General features: G+C 30.1%; 2 protein-coding genes across 2 annotated transcripts; both read right to left on the bottom strand.

Moving 5' to 3' along the window:
• Positions 1-17,078: 17,078 nt before the first annotated feature.
• On the bottom strand, positions 17,079-17,573 carry LOC139900556 (uncharacterized). Its single transcript, XM_071883323.1, has one exon. It carries the CDS (start codon positions 17,571-17,573, stop codon positions 17,079-17,081), a length of 495 nt encoding a protein of 164 aa, XP_071739424.1.
• Positions 17,574-17,615: 42 nt separating this feature from the next.
• On the bottom strand, positions 17,616-18,254 carry LOC139900554 (uncharacterized). The gene has a single exon (XM_071883322.1). It carries the CDS (start codon positions 18,252-18,254, stop codon positions 17,616-17,618), a length of 639 nt encoding a protein of 212 aa, XP_071739423.1.
• Between the last annotated feature and the right edge of the window lie 480 nt (positions 18,255-18,734).

Raw genomic sequence — 18,734 nt, 5'->3', positions numbered from 1 at the left:
TACTTTGAATCATTTGTCAATATGCTTCATCCCGTTTTGATCCTTGATATACTTCTAACCTTCATATCTGTCATTCTTCTCTTTCATCTACCACCGGAGGAATCTATTTACTTCTACTATACCCTTGAGTTTATAGTATTTTTTTTTTAGTTCTCCCGTGTCTTTATGTTGCTATATGCATCGATACATATGATTTGTAATTTTCTGGGTTGTTGTTGGGTTGTATATCTTCCCTTATATTTCGAATCTCTTTGCCTTTTTATTCTCCTCTCGATCTCTAATAAAGCGAGTAATAGTCCAGAATTCGTAAGTATGAACTTTGAAATGAACATAGTTAATATTCTAAGAAGGGAATCGTAATGGCACAAACTTGATTTGTCAGATTACCAGAATATCCCGGAAAAATAGAACTATCAAGAAGAAATGCTCTTAATATACTTGGAGATTGAGTAGAATGTAAGAGTCGTGTAAATGGCACATGATGATGGTATGTTCTGTGAATCATCACGTTCCATTAGAAACTCAGCATGACTTACTGTAATATAATCACGTTGATCAAGTGTCATTATATTATACTAACTCATGCATCAGTTCCCAATATTACTTCAATAACTTTCATATTTTAAGCTCGAAAGTTTACAGAATATAGAAACTAATAGTTTCTATATGATGTAACACTGATAGTACTAAGAGATTAATGATTTCAGGTACGAATAGTTATAAAAATATCTCCAGAAATATGGAGGATATTTATAATGAAAGATACGATAATATCTTAGAATATCTAATATCAGAGGATGATAGAAACTATTGTCTGCAAGGGTTTAGAGTAATGAGCAAGATATTCACTAAAGACCTTAGCAGACATTGAATCATTCGGATCCTTTGAAGTCAAACTAATTCTTTGTGATTTGTCCACGGCTTTCTTCATAGTTTCGCATAATCTACTTTTCGGTACTAAATTTTCTATTGAATGTTTCCATTATAATGATACACAGGAAGCACGAAGAGGTATATAATTTCGGATGAGAATATTTATGAAAATATCCTCAGAAATATCGAAGATATTGATGATGATATTTTGGAATTTCTAAGTTCGATGGTTGATGGAGAAAGATTTTTCCGTAAGATTTTAACATGACTTCGGAGCAAGATATTCTCTAAAGATTTCAACGGATCCAGAATTATCTGAATTCTTTGAATATAGGGTATGGTCCTTGTATTTGTCCTTGGTCTCCTTCATGGTTAACTCTATCCGTTTTCCAGTTCCAACGTTTCTGAGCTTTTCCAACATATTATTCTTTATCATCAAACTTCCGATGACTAAGGTCGTTTATGGTTGCCTACAGTTTCTGCTGCTTCATTCAGCTTTTTCAAAGTTCAATGTATTAATTCGTAAGCTGGGTGCCTTTTCAAAATTTCAGAACTGAAGATTGTAATTCTAGGAGATAATTGTTATATGTATACATATAACTATTGATGTAGACTTGCTGCGAGATTTCAAAATACTTATTGCTAATTCCCGATGGTTGGTATAGTAATTCTTGTTATAAGATGTAAATGAGTAAATGATAGGGTTTCACTGAATATAGTGATTTTTTGAAAAGTCAGAGTTCAATGGAGTTGTTGGTAAATTTACTGCTAACGTGGTGAGATATAAACGGTTTTCCGGTATCGATGACGAAAGACAACTTATATATCAGGGTTATAATAAGCTAATCCGGGTGAAAAGTCGAAGTTGACTTGTTGAAGTTGTGACAAAATTGTCTAATTTGAAAAAGAGTTGCAATGTTATTTTCGGTAATAATAATGCCAAAGGAGCTAACACAGATACGTGTTAAACTTTTACTTAGGGTCCGGGAGTTTTCAGGTGCATAACTATATGCGTCAATCTTTTCTTCCATAGATGAAGTGCGATTGGTTCATCCTTTCAATTGAGGTGTTTTTAAGAACCATGAAAGGTTTGAACGCAGATTAGAATTGTCAAGATACAAATGAGGTTTAAGATAAATTCAAGTGGCAAACTTGAAGAATTGTTTAGTTTCATATGTTATAATCAGTATTTTAATTCATTTTAATTGTCCAATGTTGGCAGTCCACAGTCGATAGTCCACAGTTAACAGTCCAATAACTCATACATAGTTTAATATATAATATTCGAATTAATTAATTCATATCGTGACCCGTGTACATGTCTCAGACTCGATCACAACTCAAAGTATATATATTATTTGAGAATCAACCTCAACCCTGTATAGAGAACTCGATCATTACTGCATATAGAGTGTCTATGGTGATTCCAAATAATATATATAGATGTGTCGATATGATATGTCAAAACCTTGTATACATGTCCCGATATTTAATGTGCGCAAAAATAAATAACAGAAATTTAAATGACGATAAATAAAGTTGTGAGAATGTAAATTGCGATAATTAAATTGCGATAAATAAAAATATAATCAGTTAGCTAGGAACAATTAGCTAGAAACAGTTAGCGTGGATTCTTAACAAAATTTCTCCTAGTTAATTTGTTTGTTTCTAACAAATTTTATTTTGTCAAATGTTTTCTTCATTATGCCACTTGTTGGATTCTGATAAATCAAAATCCAAATATGAAATTGAATGAATATGGTTATTCTGTGGTGAACGAATTTGTATATCGGTGGATGTAAGTAGGATAGTATATGACCGTTGAAACAGATTCGAAGAACGTACAATGTAACTTATTAATGCGAAATTTAGATATTCCTCGGGTATTACCTACCCGTTAAAATATTTTCACCATTAACAGTTTGTACAAAAGAATTTTTAATTACAATCTTTATGAAAACATATATACATATATATTTTCTTCAGATGTATTCATGGATTTAATGAGTTAATATGATATTAAACTCATTTGCTTTTCGGTTGGAACTAGAATAAATAATCTCTAAAACTTTAGAGATTACATATTCGTCATGTCAAACAAAGATAAATGAGGTAGAACGATACGTAGAACGAAGATCATACTCAAAGTACAGATGATGATATTGAAGCATGGATTGTTGATGGTACTGGTGCTGTTATTAATGGTACTGTTGGTGCCGGTGATGTTGCTGAAGCTGGTACATTTTGCACCATATTCTCCGAATTGATTATTCGAGCGCGAAGTTTGTTGACTTATTACTCCAGGATGATTGTCGATCAGAACAAGCGGATGAATAAGGTTCAGAATTGTGGATTGAATATAATCTTGTCGAGTTACCTTGGAAATGAGACTGAAAATGGTGTCTCGAACAGGTTCGCCGGTAAACGCTTTAGGTTCATTGTCAAGAGGTGAATTCGGTTGGTGGAAGGGATTGCCTTCTGTGCGTTTCCATTAATTAAGTCGACTACGAACCCATCAGATGAATTGATAATGGCTGATTGGTTGATTCATGCCGATGACGCTGTTTTCGGAGCTTAGGTGAACATCTATATCCGAATAGCTGTCGGAATAACTATCGGAATCTGAGGGACTCGAACTGGTTGCAGGATTCATCTCGTACGATCAGATGAAGGATTTTCGATAAGAAATAGATTATAGGATGTAGATTTGTACCCTGCAATACATAATTTACATATGCATATATAATACTAAAATCCCATAAGTTACGGAGGAATCTACGGAAGTTGTCAGGCAAAGTTACAGTAACAGATACGCTAAGATATAAAGTAGCAGATACGCAAAGATATGAATTTTGTCTATACACTATTCATGCAGTCAATGCAGTAAAACGTGTCTAGACTAAGAATGATAAACAAGTGATTCCCTAAGAATGATAAGCAGGAAATTTTTGACACAAAATGATAAGCAAAACTTTTGACATGCAGACACGGTCGGAGTCCAGACTCACTAATGCATCCTAACGACTTATCAGTTAGACACACTAATGCAGACCTGGTTTGCTAAGACCACCGCTCTGATACCAACTGTAAAGACCCGTCCTAATCCATCCGGACGATGTCCATATCGATTATAAACGATTCACAACAGTTGATTACATCGCGAGGTACTTGACCTCTATATGATACATTTTACAAACATTGCATTCGTTTTTGAAAAGACAATCTTTCATTACATCAAAAGTTGACGGCATGCATACCATTTCATAATATATCTAACTATAATTGACTCAATAATAATCTTGATGACTCAACAACTCGAATGCAACGTCTTTTGAAATATGTCATGAATGACTCCAAGTAATATCCCTAAAATGAATAAATGCACAGCGGAAGATTTCTTTCGTACCTGAGAATAAACATGCTTTAAAGTGTCAACCAAAAGGTTGGTGAGTTCATTAGTTTATCATAAATAATCATTTCATAATTTTAATAGACCACAAGATTTCATATTTCCATTTCTCATAAATAAATGTCCTATGCATAGAGACAAAATATCATTCATATGGATTGAACACCTGGTAACCGACATTCACAATATGCATATAAGAATATCCCCATCATTCCAGGATCCTCCTTCAGACATGATATAAATTTCGAAGTACTAAAGCATCCGGTACTTTGGATGGGGCTTGTTGGGCCCGATAGATCTATCTTTAGAGTTCGCGTCAATTAGGGTGTCTGTTCCCTAATTCTTAGATTACCAGACTAAATAGGGGCATATTCGATTTCGATCATTCAACCATATAATGTAGTTTCGATTACTTGTGTCTATTTCGTAAAACATTTATAAAAATTGCGCATGTATTCTCAGCCCAAAAATATAAAGGGTAAAAACGTAAATGAAACTCACCAAATGTATTTTGTAGTAAAAATACATATGACTATATTGAATAATGCAGGGTTGGCCTCAGATTCACGAACCTATATTAATTACATTTCTATTAAAACATATAATCGTAATTGAACAATTTCATATATTATAACTTATGTTATATATTATATATATTTATATATATCTAATTTGTGTATATAATTAAATTAGTTTATATTTATATTTATATAGATATATATATATACCTATAATTAATATTATTTTAAAATCAATAATTTGTTATATTTAATATTTATATAAATAATCTTAATGTATATAATTATATGAAATGTTATGGTATTGCAATAAGTAAACTCTTATATAGAAAATATTTATTTGTTATAGTAATATTGTTACTAATAATAATCTATATGATAATTTTATTAATATTATAAATTTTGATAGAAATGCTAATAATAATAATAATAATAATAATAATAATAATAATAATAGTAATAATAATAATTATTATATTAATTATAATAATAATGATCTTTCTAATAATGATCATAATAATGATATTAATAATATTGATAATGATAATATTAAAAATAATACTTATGTTAATGATAAAGATAATAATACTAATAATTATAAAAAGATACTAATACTAATGTTAATGGTAATAAAATTAGTTTACGTTATTTTTATAGTAAGGATAATAGTGATAATTCTGATTATGATAATACTTATACTAGTAGTTAAAATATTAAAGTTACATTTTTTTTTTAGATAATAGCATTGACATTAGTAACCATATTAAAAATCATATTTGTAATTATAATCATAATAATAATAAGTGAACTTCATAGCATAAAACTAATTTTAGTAATAATAATCTTAATAATTATAATATTAATAATAATAACAATTATAATAATAATAATGATAGTAATATTAATTTTTATCATTTTTATAATACTTATAATCATAACAATAACAATAACAATAACAATAACAATAACAATAACAATAACAATAACAATAACAATAACAATAACAATAACAGTAACAATAACAGTAACAATAACAATAACAATAACAATAACAATAACAATAACAATAACAATAACAATAACAATAACAACAATAATAATAATAATAATAATAATAATAATAATAGAAGTATAAGAAATATATATACCCTTTAAAGAAGCTTCCTAAAAAGAATTGCCGGAGACCGGACTCGAACCCGTGACCTCTCGTAAACCTGAACCAACACCCAACCATCCCTCTATCTCTTCATTTCTGACTTTTATCTCAACTGTATTATACATATCTCGTTCATTTTATTTCTACTCCTCCTCCTCCTTTTTCACAGAATCGTTTGATCAGAGGATTTCAAAACCAAATAACGAATTTTTGTGACTTAAATTAGGACTTGTAAACTATAATAAATCCATAAGTGTGATCCTAAACCAAAAGAAAAACAAAAAAAAAACGAAAAAAATAAAGAAAAACAGCAGCACAGCTGCGTCGCTGTTTTCTTTAAAAAAAAATTATTGATTTTGCAATTGATTAAATTATAGGCCAAGATCATAAAATGAAATACATTGTAATTTACTTTTAGAAACTAAAGGAATCGACAATTGGACTTGAATCATTATAACGAGTTCGAATTTCCTCAAGAACGATTCTGTTGACTTTTAAAAAAATAACTTTGACTTCAAAATTAAAGCTCGATAAATGGAATTGAGATATGAGATTTTCCAGATAGTTTGAGTGCAAGATTTCTGATGAAATTGCATTAATAGATTTTCAAATTTCGTTTTCATTCGTGATTTGGTTTAAAAGTTGAAGAACGGGTGTTGTGGTCTGTAAAATTTTTTTTTGATAATTTTATCTGCTTTAATAGAATCTGAATATGGTAGTTGATATGGACAGTGAAGGAAATTTCGAAAACCCAAAAAAATTTACCTGATTTGATTGATTCTTATATTCGCTTGACAATAATCTAGCAGACAAAATTAAATAAAAAAATAAAAATAAAAGTGAGATGGATTGATAACAAACTTTGTTTGATACTGGATATAGGATTCGATATACAGTAATGTAGTACCAATCAAGAGCAACAACCAAATTAGATTGATTGCGAAAGATAACAACGGTTACTATATCCGATTTTCTAGTATATAATCAGATTATATAAATAATAATTAATAACAAGTAATAATACTGGTTTCATATATATATATATATATATATATATATATATATATATATATATATATATATATATATATATATATATATATATATATATATATATATATATATATATCTTTATGTTTCGCATATATTTATATATATATCTGTATATATATATAACTGTGTTTATATAATTATGTTCAATTCTAAATTTTGGAATTTAACAAATAAAATATATTAATGCTATTAATAATTAGTAATACCAATAATAATATTACTAATAATAATATTATTGATAAAGGTATTAACAATAATAATTGATGATTAATAATATGATAATATTAATACTAATGATGTCTTTTTTTTTAGTAATAATAATCATAACATTAATTAAAGTTTTATCTTTAATTATTCTTATAACAATTTTTCTATTTAATATCTTAAATTTAATAATCATATCTTTTTAATTAAATTTATAACAATAATGATAACATTAATATTATTAATACTGATATTGATATTAATATTAATAGTAATAATGAAAGTAATACTAATATTACTATAATACTATATTTTTAATTTCTAGTTACATTTAATATATTAATATTACATATTGTTAATTATGTAATAATATATATCATGTAATAGCATACATTTTATATTTTATGTATTACAATATACATATAATCATCAGTTATATATGAAAATCATATTCGTAAATATATGTTTGTATATACACATTTTTATGTTACACTAAATTAATTTGTATCTTAGTTTACATATCTAGTCTTAATATTTAATTTATATTTTATGAAATTCAATTTATTATATGTACATACATTCATATATATATATATATATATATATATATATATATATATATATATATATATATATATATATATATATACGTATTTTTATTTTACAAACAATTGTTCGTGAATCGTCGGAAATAGTCTGAGGCCAATTAAATACATAAACAAAATTCAAAAATTTTGCGACTCGGTTTAACAGACTTTGCTTATCGTATCGAAATCAAATAAGATTCAAGTTTAAATTTGGTCGGAAATTCTCGGGTCATCACAATATATCTGTTCATCCTCAACTTCTCTTATTTTAAATAGAGTACAAATCCTATTAAAGGTACGAAGATGTTCATTTGAATCTTCCTTCGACGCACCACTAAATTGGCATTGATTAGTTACCATGTGTAGAATTTGTCCCTTGATTTCATAATCTGGCGCATTAATGTCAGGTTGAGTAATTGCGTGACATTGGCCAGTGCGTTTAGCTCTCATTCGGTCTTCCATACTTAGAGGTTCCAGATTTTCCATGATTGAATTTGTTGAATCTGAATCACTATAGGATTCTGATTTAATTGGTTGTTCCTCGACAATCTCTGTTTGAATGATTGGAGGTTCTGGAGGAAAGATTAATGGTTCAGGATCTCTGAATTGTCCGTGAATATCCTCCGGATTCTCAATTGTAAGGTCGGGTTCAAAAAATGGATTATCGGAAATTTGAATTGGAGTACTTGGTCGACTGGATGACGATTCTAAAGAAAAATCAACGGCGACAATATTTGCTAGATGTCTTGATCGAGTTACATGTGGTGAACGTACAAAAGGTGGTGAACGTTTTGCTCGGTGCATTCACTGAATATCCTATTAGTTATAAAAATTAGAAAAATTATATAAGTTATCAAATTAATAGACTTTTCTGATTTTGCCCACGTTTCGAATAGCCAAAAGATGCAGCAGAGGGGCAGGATTCGTTTGGTCTTAATATAATTGAGTACTGTTTGGCTCCAATAACCCAGTCTACGTACAAATCTAACTATTACTACGAACCAGAAAATTTGATGTCTATCAATTTAACCACTTAAAATAATTTTTCGTTTTGAAATTTTAGAGAAGAAATAGAAAAAAAATCTATGTCCTATAAACTAGAGCGTCGAGAAATAAGAAAGAAAAAGAGTGCGTCGAAAAATGTCGAAAAATAATAGGCATCGAAAAATAAAAATAAGAAAGTAGCGCGTCGAAACTTAAAAAGTCTAAAAACTAAGAATTAAAAGTTGCGTCTAAAAATATTAAAACTTAAAAGGAATACTATATCTAAAATGGCAAAAACTTAAAAAGGTACTAAATTTTATAAAACGACGTCGCAAAATTCTAAAGTACCTAAATCTTAGTCTAAAGAAAAAGCACTTAAGGAATTTTACGGCAAAGCCTAAAAAATCTAGAAATAAAAATAACTATGGCAAAAACTATGTCTTAAAACTAAATACGAGCGAGAAATATAAAAATTACGCTAAAACGAATAAAAAGATACAAAATATAAAAATAAACTTAAAGTTGTAAAAAGTACAATTTTTATAAAAATATTATTTTTATATTATTTATTTTATAAAACTATTAATTTTATATATTAATAAAACTAATTAAATTAATAATACAAATTAATAATAAAAACTAAAACTAATTAATTTAAAATTAAACCTTAATTAGGGTTTTAATAATAATAATAATAAATAATACTCCGTAATTAATGCAGAATTAGGGTTTGACCAGTCATGTCAGGGTGTGCTACGCGATCTCGTAGCTTTGTGGCTTGTCTCCTCCGAGATCGCGGAGTGCAATTTTACCAGATTAAAAACTGGGCTAAAACAGTTCGGCCCAATTTAATATTTAATTAAAAACAGTGTTGGGCTTCGACGGGTTTCGGCCCAATTCTCAGTTTTAATTATTATTTTTCTGTTTTAAATAAAATATTTATATAACTTAAATAAAAACTTAATTTTAAAAACTAAAATAGAATAAAATTACTTTATAATTTTATAAATTATATATTTTGAACTGACTTTTAAAAATAAATATATTTTTTTTATAGCGTTTCGCTTCGGCTGTCCCCGGCAGCGGCGCCAAAAATACTTGGTGTTATGCGAGGGGTATATGAAATAGTATTAATTTTTATAAGGAAATACTATTAAATACGATACAATTTTACACAAGTTATTTATTTATTTATAGAGTGGATATACCTAAACCTTGCTACAACACTTATAGGCAGTGTACCTAATCGTACAGTAGTGTAGTTTTTAGTAAGTCCGGTTCGTTCCACAGGGATCTTTTAAACAAGCTTAACGCTATATTTTTTAAAAACTATATTTGTAAAAATACAAAAATATATATAAGTAGCATTATTATTATAAAAGGGGGTTTTTACCGTTTAATGACCGGTTTGTCGATTTTAAAACTTTAGTCACAGTTAAAACCTAATGTAAAATATTAAAAATAAATATAACTTAATTTTAAGCGTAAAGTAAATAACGATAATGAAATTGCGATAAATAAAAGTGCGATAAAATAAAATTGCGATAATTAAAGAGAACGATAATTAAAAGTGCAATTAAATACGATGACAGTAAATAAAAGTGCGATAATTAAAAGTGCAATTAAATATGAAAATAAAGAATTATGCTTATTTAAACTTCCGTAATCATGATGTTCGATGTGTTGATTTTAGTTTATTCCCATGGGTTAATTGTCCTTTGTCCTGGATTATTCAATATGTCCGTCTGGTTTTTGTCCATAACAGTCCATCGGTCATAAATTTAAAGTGCGAGTGTCCTCGTCAAATTATCCTTATACCTGAAGTCAAATATTCCAACTAATTGGGGACTTAAACTGTAACAAGGTCTTAATATTTTGTTTAATAATTACACCAGGATATCGACTGCGTGTAACCCAAGGTTTTAATACTTTGTTAACAATTACGCCAAGTGTCCTTGTACATAATTTCACCCTTGTTTTAATAATTCCATTAACTATTAATCCATTCCCGTGTCCGGTTAAATGAATGATTATTCGTACATATAAATATCCCGCCCATCGTGTCCGATCGAGTGTATATGGTTATTTATAGGTACGTCCAATTGTAAATCTTTATATTAAAATTAACAAACTATCATTTAGTTAAACAAATATAAAGCCCATTAATAGCCCATAGTCTAATTTCCACAAGTGTCGTTCTTTTGTCCAAACCCCAATTATGGTACAAAGCCCAATTACCCAATTTTAAATATTTTAGCCCAACATCATGATTACTTCGTCTTAAATAAGCATAATAATAACTTAGCTACGAGACATTAAATTAAAAAGGTTGAACATAACTTACAATGATTAAAAATAGCGTAGCGTTACACGGACAGAATTTCGACTTACACCCTTACAACATTCGCTAACATACCCTTATTATTAGAATTAAAATTAAAATTTAAAATTATAAATTATAAATTTTATATATATATATATATATATATATATATATATATATATATATATATATATATATATATATATATATATATATATATATATATATATATATATATATATATATATATATATATATATATATATATATATATATTTTACTTATGATGAAAAGAAAAGAATTGTAAAAATATCGATCGAATGTGTTGCCTTTTATATGCCCCATTTCAATTTTGGTGTGCTCCGCGATCTCGAAGGATTTCTCCTTCACAGCTCCGCGATCGCGGAGTAGTGGATTACAGCTCATCCAAGTTAGGCTCCTAGCTTGTCGACGGATTTTTTAATAAATAAATATAATATATATATATATAATTTTAAGAATTATTTATATATTATATTATATTTATATGCATAGTTGACTTGTAATTTTCGCTCCGTTGCGTTGTGCATTGAAAGTTGACTTAGGTCCCGTTTCCGGATTTTCGAACGTCCTTGCGTACAATTTAATATCTTGTACTTTGCGTTTTGTAACTTGTACTTTTATCATTTCTAGACGCTTCTCATCAATAAATTGAACCTCTTGGATCGTACTTTGTAATTTTGAGCTTTTTGGACGTTTGCGTCTTTAAATCGTCGAATCTGCCTTTTGTCTTCACCTTTTAATATTTAAACGAATATCACTTGTAAATAGAACAATTGCAACTAAAAGCTTGTCTTTCTTGAGGGATAATGCTATGAAATATATGTTCGTTTTTAGCATTATCAGTTGTATATAAAAATATACTTATACTATAATTATATTAGTATTATCTATAATTATATATTAAAAATATTAACATTTCTATTATGTTTATACAAAATAAATACATATATAACATGTAATTTAAGATATAATATATGTTAGAATTTAGTACAAATTATATATGAACTACAACACTAAATATATAATACTAGATAGATAGAATTATTTGATTTTCGCTATGTGTATCAATATATATACAAATGATATAGGTTCGTGAATCCGAGTCCAACCCTACATTGTTCAATGCTGTCATATGTATTTTTACTACAAAATACAGTATTGTGAGTTTCATTTGCTCCCTTTTTAAATGCTTTTGCAATATATATTTTTGGGCTGAGAATACATGTACTGTTTTTATAAATGTTTGACGAAATAGACACAAGTAATTAAAACTACATTCTATGGTTGGATTATTAAACCGAATATTGCCCCTTCAAGTCTGGTAACCTAAGAATTAGGGAAATGACCCCTAATTGACGCGAATCCTAAAGATAGATCTATCGGGCTCAACGACCGCCATCCAGGGTATGGATGCTTTAGTACTTCGAGGTATTATTTAGTATATTAGCTGCGCGCTGTATACTGGGGGTTATTCTATATGCATCTTGTTAAGGTCGGTTACCAGGTGTTCAATCCATATGAATGATTTTTATCTCTATGCAGTTTGCGAAATGCCTGATACGAGATGTGTATTTATGAGAAATGAAAATCTTGTGGTCTATTAAAATGATGAAAATGATCATTTATGATAAACTAATGAACTCACCAACCTTTTGGTTGACACTTTAAAGCATGTTTATTCTCAGGTATGAAAGAAATCTTCTACTGTGGATTTGCTCAATTTAAAGATACTACTTGGAGTCATTCATGGCATATAGAGGTCAGAACCTCGCAATGGGACCATCTGTTGAAGAATTCGTCCAGGTGGATTAGGATGGGTCACTACATCGAGGTTATCGTAGAGGTTAGTAACGCGACTGTTGACTGCGTTGTTATCGTACCCCTTTAGAGCAAGCTGCTTGTTGATTCGATTTCTTTCCATATCCAACCAGAAATCAACATTCTCCTTGAGATGAGCAAGCGATTGCTTTCCCCAACGAGTGTTACGTTCTTCCTCATACTTTACCAACTTTATCTCTTTCTTTAACTCCGCATTCTCCTCCAAAAGTTTCTTGATTACCAGGTCTTTTTCATCCATTCGAGCTTCGATCCTTGAAATATGGCAAAGCAAACCATCAAAGTTCTTCTCGGTAGTCGTTCGTAGATTCATAATTTCACACATGGCGTTATGATTATCATAAGAAGGAGATCGAGATCTTTTCTTAGACGGGCCACCTTCATTAAAATCAGCAGGGCGCTTCCCCTTGTATTCAATTCTTGGGGTTGGGTAGTAGTCGGGAGACTTAGGTAAAGTATTCGGACTATAGTTTGGTGAGGGAGGACCACCAAGACCATAATGTGGGCTTTGGACTCATCTCAAAGTTGAAGAGTGTCCAACACCTACTTCGTTGGTAGGTTGAAAGCGAGCCATTTCTTCAGTAGATTTGAAGAGATTCATTTTATTTGGTTGATTAATGCTTGAGCTTGACATCCTAACATTAGGAAAGAGACTTTGATTAGAATCTTTAAGTTAAGTTTATTAAAGCATAAGTGTTAAGATTATAAGGCAATCCTAAGTGCTTTAAAGTCTAAGGCAGGAAAGGTTATAGTTTCCTAGATTGCTAAGGCACCCTAGCTAGCAAATAAGGCACACATAAAGATGCAATCCTGGTTCTCTATAACAGCCTGGTTATGCTCTGATACCAATCTATCACACCCCCAAATAGGGCCTGGGTGAATGTGACATTAATATCAAATAAACCAACATATTATAATATACGAGAACAATACTAAATGATAAAAACAAACTTTATTGAGTACGCAGCGGAAAATGAATGTCGTTACAATAATGGAAATTACAATAAAGTAATTGTTTCAAATGCAAGAATAATAAATGTGATATCTCTAGATCCTAAGTCCAAGTAGCATCACATAAGCAGTAAGTAAATAAGCTTGATCAATCGGCACCTGAGACAAACATGCTAAAGTGTCAACCAAAAAGGTTGAGTGAAGTTCATAGGTTTAACAAAAATGTTTGACCGTTGTTTTAGACCACAAGATTTAGTTTATAAAGTTGATCTCGCAGGGATCAAAAAGTTATGCCAATTCGTGATATTTAGACTAAATGTTCAAAGTTTGCCCCAATAACAAGTTGTGTCTATACTTGTCGATTTAATTTCATTATTAAGTAATACAATGACTTGGTCAAATGTATCTGGGACGTTACTCTCGATAAGCCTACCCTCAATAATTAAGAATGCATTTAACGAGCAATTAAAAATATCACTGTAGGGACTTAGTCGGACATAGCCGGGTATAGCATAGTTTAACAGTTGGTACTTGTGTCTAAATTGTAAAAAGTAAAAGTAGCATGTGTCTCACCCCAAAAGGTTAAATAAGTTGTGCACAATATAAAGTGGGGCTATGAAATTCACCTTAGTAAGTAGAGAGAGAGTTATTCCTCGGAATAGAAAGTTTGAATGATCATGAGCAGAAAGTCAACCTATTGACATTTAAGAGTAGTTAAGTGTTTTGCCCAAATTTAAGTTTAAGTATGGAAGTCTTTAAGTATAGTTCGTTTTACTAAGTTCCATTCTTAGTAAGTTTCTACTTTTAGCAAGTTTCCATTTTTAGTAGTTTCCACTTTTAGTAAATTTGTGTCGAACACTAGTTAGTTGTCCTTAATAAATATATCACCTATTAAGTGTGAAGATAACTAAGTGTATGATTACTATAGTCGGGTTTGACATTGTGCATCATACTCAAACATCTATTCCACCGTCGAGTCACCAGAATGACCAATTGTTACCGATTGGCCCAGGATTTCTTGACCAAAATCTAAGTTTGGCATTCGTAATCCACAAGCATCCCATAGTGGTACCAAGGATCACCATAGGCCTTAAGTAGCATTGACGTTCGAGTAATCACACGTTATCGTGAATGACTAACGTAATCGTATAATATAATATAAGTAGTAGTATGTTATATGTGTTATAATATAAGTAGTATTTTATAAGTGTTAGTAATAGTAATAGTGTATAAATGTTAAATAATAGTATAAGTAATATTAGGGTTTCATTAATTAATTAGGGTTAATTAATTAAAGTAGTATTTTAAATGATTAGGGTTTAGTAATAAATGACTAGGGTTTAATTAATGTCCTAGGGTTTATGTTTAATTAATTAGGGTTTAATAATTAGGGTTAGGTTTAGGGTTTATGTATATATATGTATATCGTATATGTGTATATATATATATATATATATATATATATATATATATATATATATAGTTTTTATTTTTTTTATATGTAAACCGTGTATATGTATATATATATATATATAAATATATTTTTTTACATGTATATATATATGTATCGATTTATGTATATGTATATATATTTATATTTTGTTTCCTTAATTAACACAAACAAATCTTTTATCTAATCACCTAGGTTTTAAAGATCAAACACTCCTTTTCTTTTTTTTCGGTCGACACACACACATACATATTACTATTTTTTTTTCATGTATATGTATATATCTATGCGTGTTCATGTATATGTGTATGTATTTGTTTGAATTAACAAGATTATATCATGAACATGAATTTAAAACAAGATCAAAGATTATGTAAATAAGTTTTAGGGTTTATGTTATACCTTAAAGATTCGAAGATGATTAACAAGGAAAAGATGAAACACTTTGGAGATGAAGATCAAAACCTTGAAGATTTGAAGAACACCTTTGAAGATCTTCGAAGAACGCGAAGAACACGATGAAGATTGCTTGAAAACCCTTTGAAGATTGATGATGAATTCGATGGTGGTGGTTTGGGGTTTCGGTTTTTGAGCCGAAAATAGGGAGAGAGAGGGGAGAGATTTGAGAGAGATTTTTGTAATTTGATTTGGTACATGTTTAGCTTTAGCCTAGGCCTCTATTTATAGGGAGGATTAGATAATTCTAGAATTAGGGTTAGGGTTAGGTTTACTTAGGGAACAAGTTGAACTTGGAGAGGAAGTAATGGGTGTTAAGGGAGCCGATTTTAGGGAGGGTAATTTAGGCAATTCACCTATTTTTTTTTTTTTTAATTTCGACTCATGCATGCATGGGTGAGTTTTAGGATTTTTCACTTTAGTCCTTGTACTTTAAGTTAGCTTAAATGATCTCTAAACTTATTTAAGACTAATTAAGTTATATACATTAAACTTTAATTTATTACCTTTTGTTCACGAAAGTTATTTAGCTTATCATTTCCGTATTTTATTAACTTGTTGTTTATTACACAAACTTAATTATTACGTTTTAAAATTTTTAATACTTAACAATTATTAATTAAAGTTAAGTCATTAAGTTTTAATTATATTGTTTGGGCATTTAATAAGGAAAAATATATAATGGAAAAATGAGGGTCGTTATATGATTTAGTCATCCCGGGTAATAGTTACAACTTAGTCGAGAATATTTGGAAAGGAGTGGGGTGTAAAGATCAAATGGGATTACAGATAAAGAAACATAAAAAGGTATGATTTATAAGAGCACTGGGAGTGGTGACTGATGTCACTTGGCATGTCAGGCCTGACTTGCTGAGTCAAAAAAGTGGGAAGTGGTGACCTCTGTCAGTTGGGCATGTCAGTTTATATTTTTATTATTATTTTTATGATTTTAATTATGACATAAATGAATATAATTATAAAAATTAACATAAATAGAAATAACTTCCATTAAAATAAAAATTAAACATTACATTTCCTAATAATAAAAAACCATACGGTTCCTAAAAATTAAAAAACAAAAAACATTACGTTATCGCGATTAAAAAGTTACAATTCGTTAACTATTTCGTCATCGCGATTATGCCATAGATGCGAAACTAGAGTATATCGAAGATACTCATGCTCGTCTTTGTCACGCAACTCTTTTGTCTTCTCGGCATATACATCACACCTTTCTTACCAAGTTGATCCTTGTAGGTTGTTGACAGGCAAGTAGTAAGATTTATTTTCAGCGATGTTAAAACCATTGTCTTCAATTATCATGTTGTGCAATATGATGCAACCATACATGATTCTTTTGATTTTGTTTACGCTATATGCCCTAGAAGGTTGTCTTAAAATACCCCAACGGCCTTGCAAAATTTCAAATGTCCTCTCAACATCTTTACAAGCTGCAGATTGTTTCTTTGTAAAGTATTTCCTTTTTTCGTCAACAACACTTGAGAATCCCTTAACTAAAGAAGCCCACGAAGGGTAAATCCCATCGACAAGATAGTAGCCTCGATCGAAATCAACGTCCCCAATCTCGTATGGAACTTGAGGAGCCGTGTCAGTTAGTAAACTATCAAACAATGGAGATGCATTAAGGACATTCAAGTCATTGTTCGAACCGGCCATTCCAAAGTATGCATGCCAAATCCAATTGTCATACGATGCAACGGCTTCCAACATGATTGACGGGTAACTGTGATCGCCTCGGGTGAAATGCCATTTTCATGCATTTGGACATTTTTCCCAAGCCCAATGCATACAATCAATGCTTCCAAGCATTCCAGGAAAGCCGTGAAGTTTTTCATGTTTCTGATACAACCGACGTATATCGTCCTCGGTCGGTTCTCTCATGTATACATTACCATACAAGTCTATAATACATATTGTAAAATTTTGCAAAGACTCACGTGATGTTCTCTCTGAAATTTGTAAATATTCGTCAAATTGATCCGGTGAATCCCCGTATGCTAGTTGACGAATGGCAGTAGTGACTTTTAAAATAGTAGATACTTCGAGAACACCACGTGCATCGGGACGTTGTTGAAAATAAGTAAACCACTTTGGTGCACCGGGACGAGTAGAGTAAGAAAGTATACCTTCAATTATTTTTTCAAGAAGACTTTGTGACATTCGATAACGTCGTTTGAAATATTCAGGGGGATACTTCGGATCTTGAATAAAATAATCGTTCATCAAACGATTGTGCGCTTCTACACGATCACGACGAAAGTAGCGACGTTTTCGTCTTGAGCTTTGAGCCTCATTTTGTTCCTCGACCTCTCTACGTATTACCATGTTATTTTGATAAGCAAATATACTTTTCATTGCGTTAACCAAACTTTCTTCGTCGGAACTACTCATTTTTAAAGAAATATTTTTATTTTGATGATAGAATTTGGATTTGATTGTGGGAGTATATGTTGAGTAAAATGGATGTAAAATGATATGTGTTTGTGTTTGTGTTTGTATATGTGTTGTGTATATATAGCATTTAAAAAGAAGAAAAAAAACAAAAAAACCCAACGGTACACTATATAGCCGTTATATGTATTTTTTTTTTTATTATTATTTTTTTTAATATCACGAACCCAAACGCGTCGCCCCTGCGACTGACTTGACCCCGACTGGACATCGCAACGAGGATGGGGAGTGGGGAGACTGGGAACGAGGTGAGGGACGGGGTAGGAGACGAGCTCCACTCCCACCGCTCTAAGTCTGCTATTTGAAGACCTTTTTCTTCATAAGCTATTCTATTAGACATACATTCTATGTACTTACGTTAAGAAGGTTAACTATATGTCTTCTGTATGTTTTCTCTCTAATTGTTCTAAGTTTATTCTC

Source organism: Rutidosis leptorrhynchoides, chromosome 3 (assembly GCF_046630445.1).
Source record: "Rutidosis leptorrhynchoides isolate AG116_Rl617_1_P2 chromosome 3, CSIRO_AGI_Rlap_v1, whole genome shotgun sequence".
In the NCBI taxonomy this organism is placed as follows: domain Eukaryota; kingdom Viridiplantae; phylum Streptophyta; class Magnoliopsida; order Asterales; family Asteraceae; genus Rutidosis; species Rutidosis leptorrhynchoides.
The sequence above is the reverse complement of the archived record's forward strand: the minus strand, read 5'-3'. Positions and strand labels throughout refer to the sequence as shown.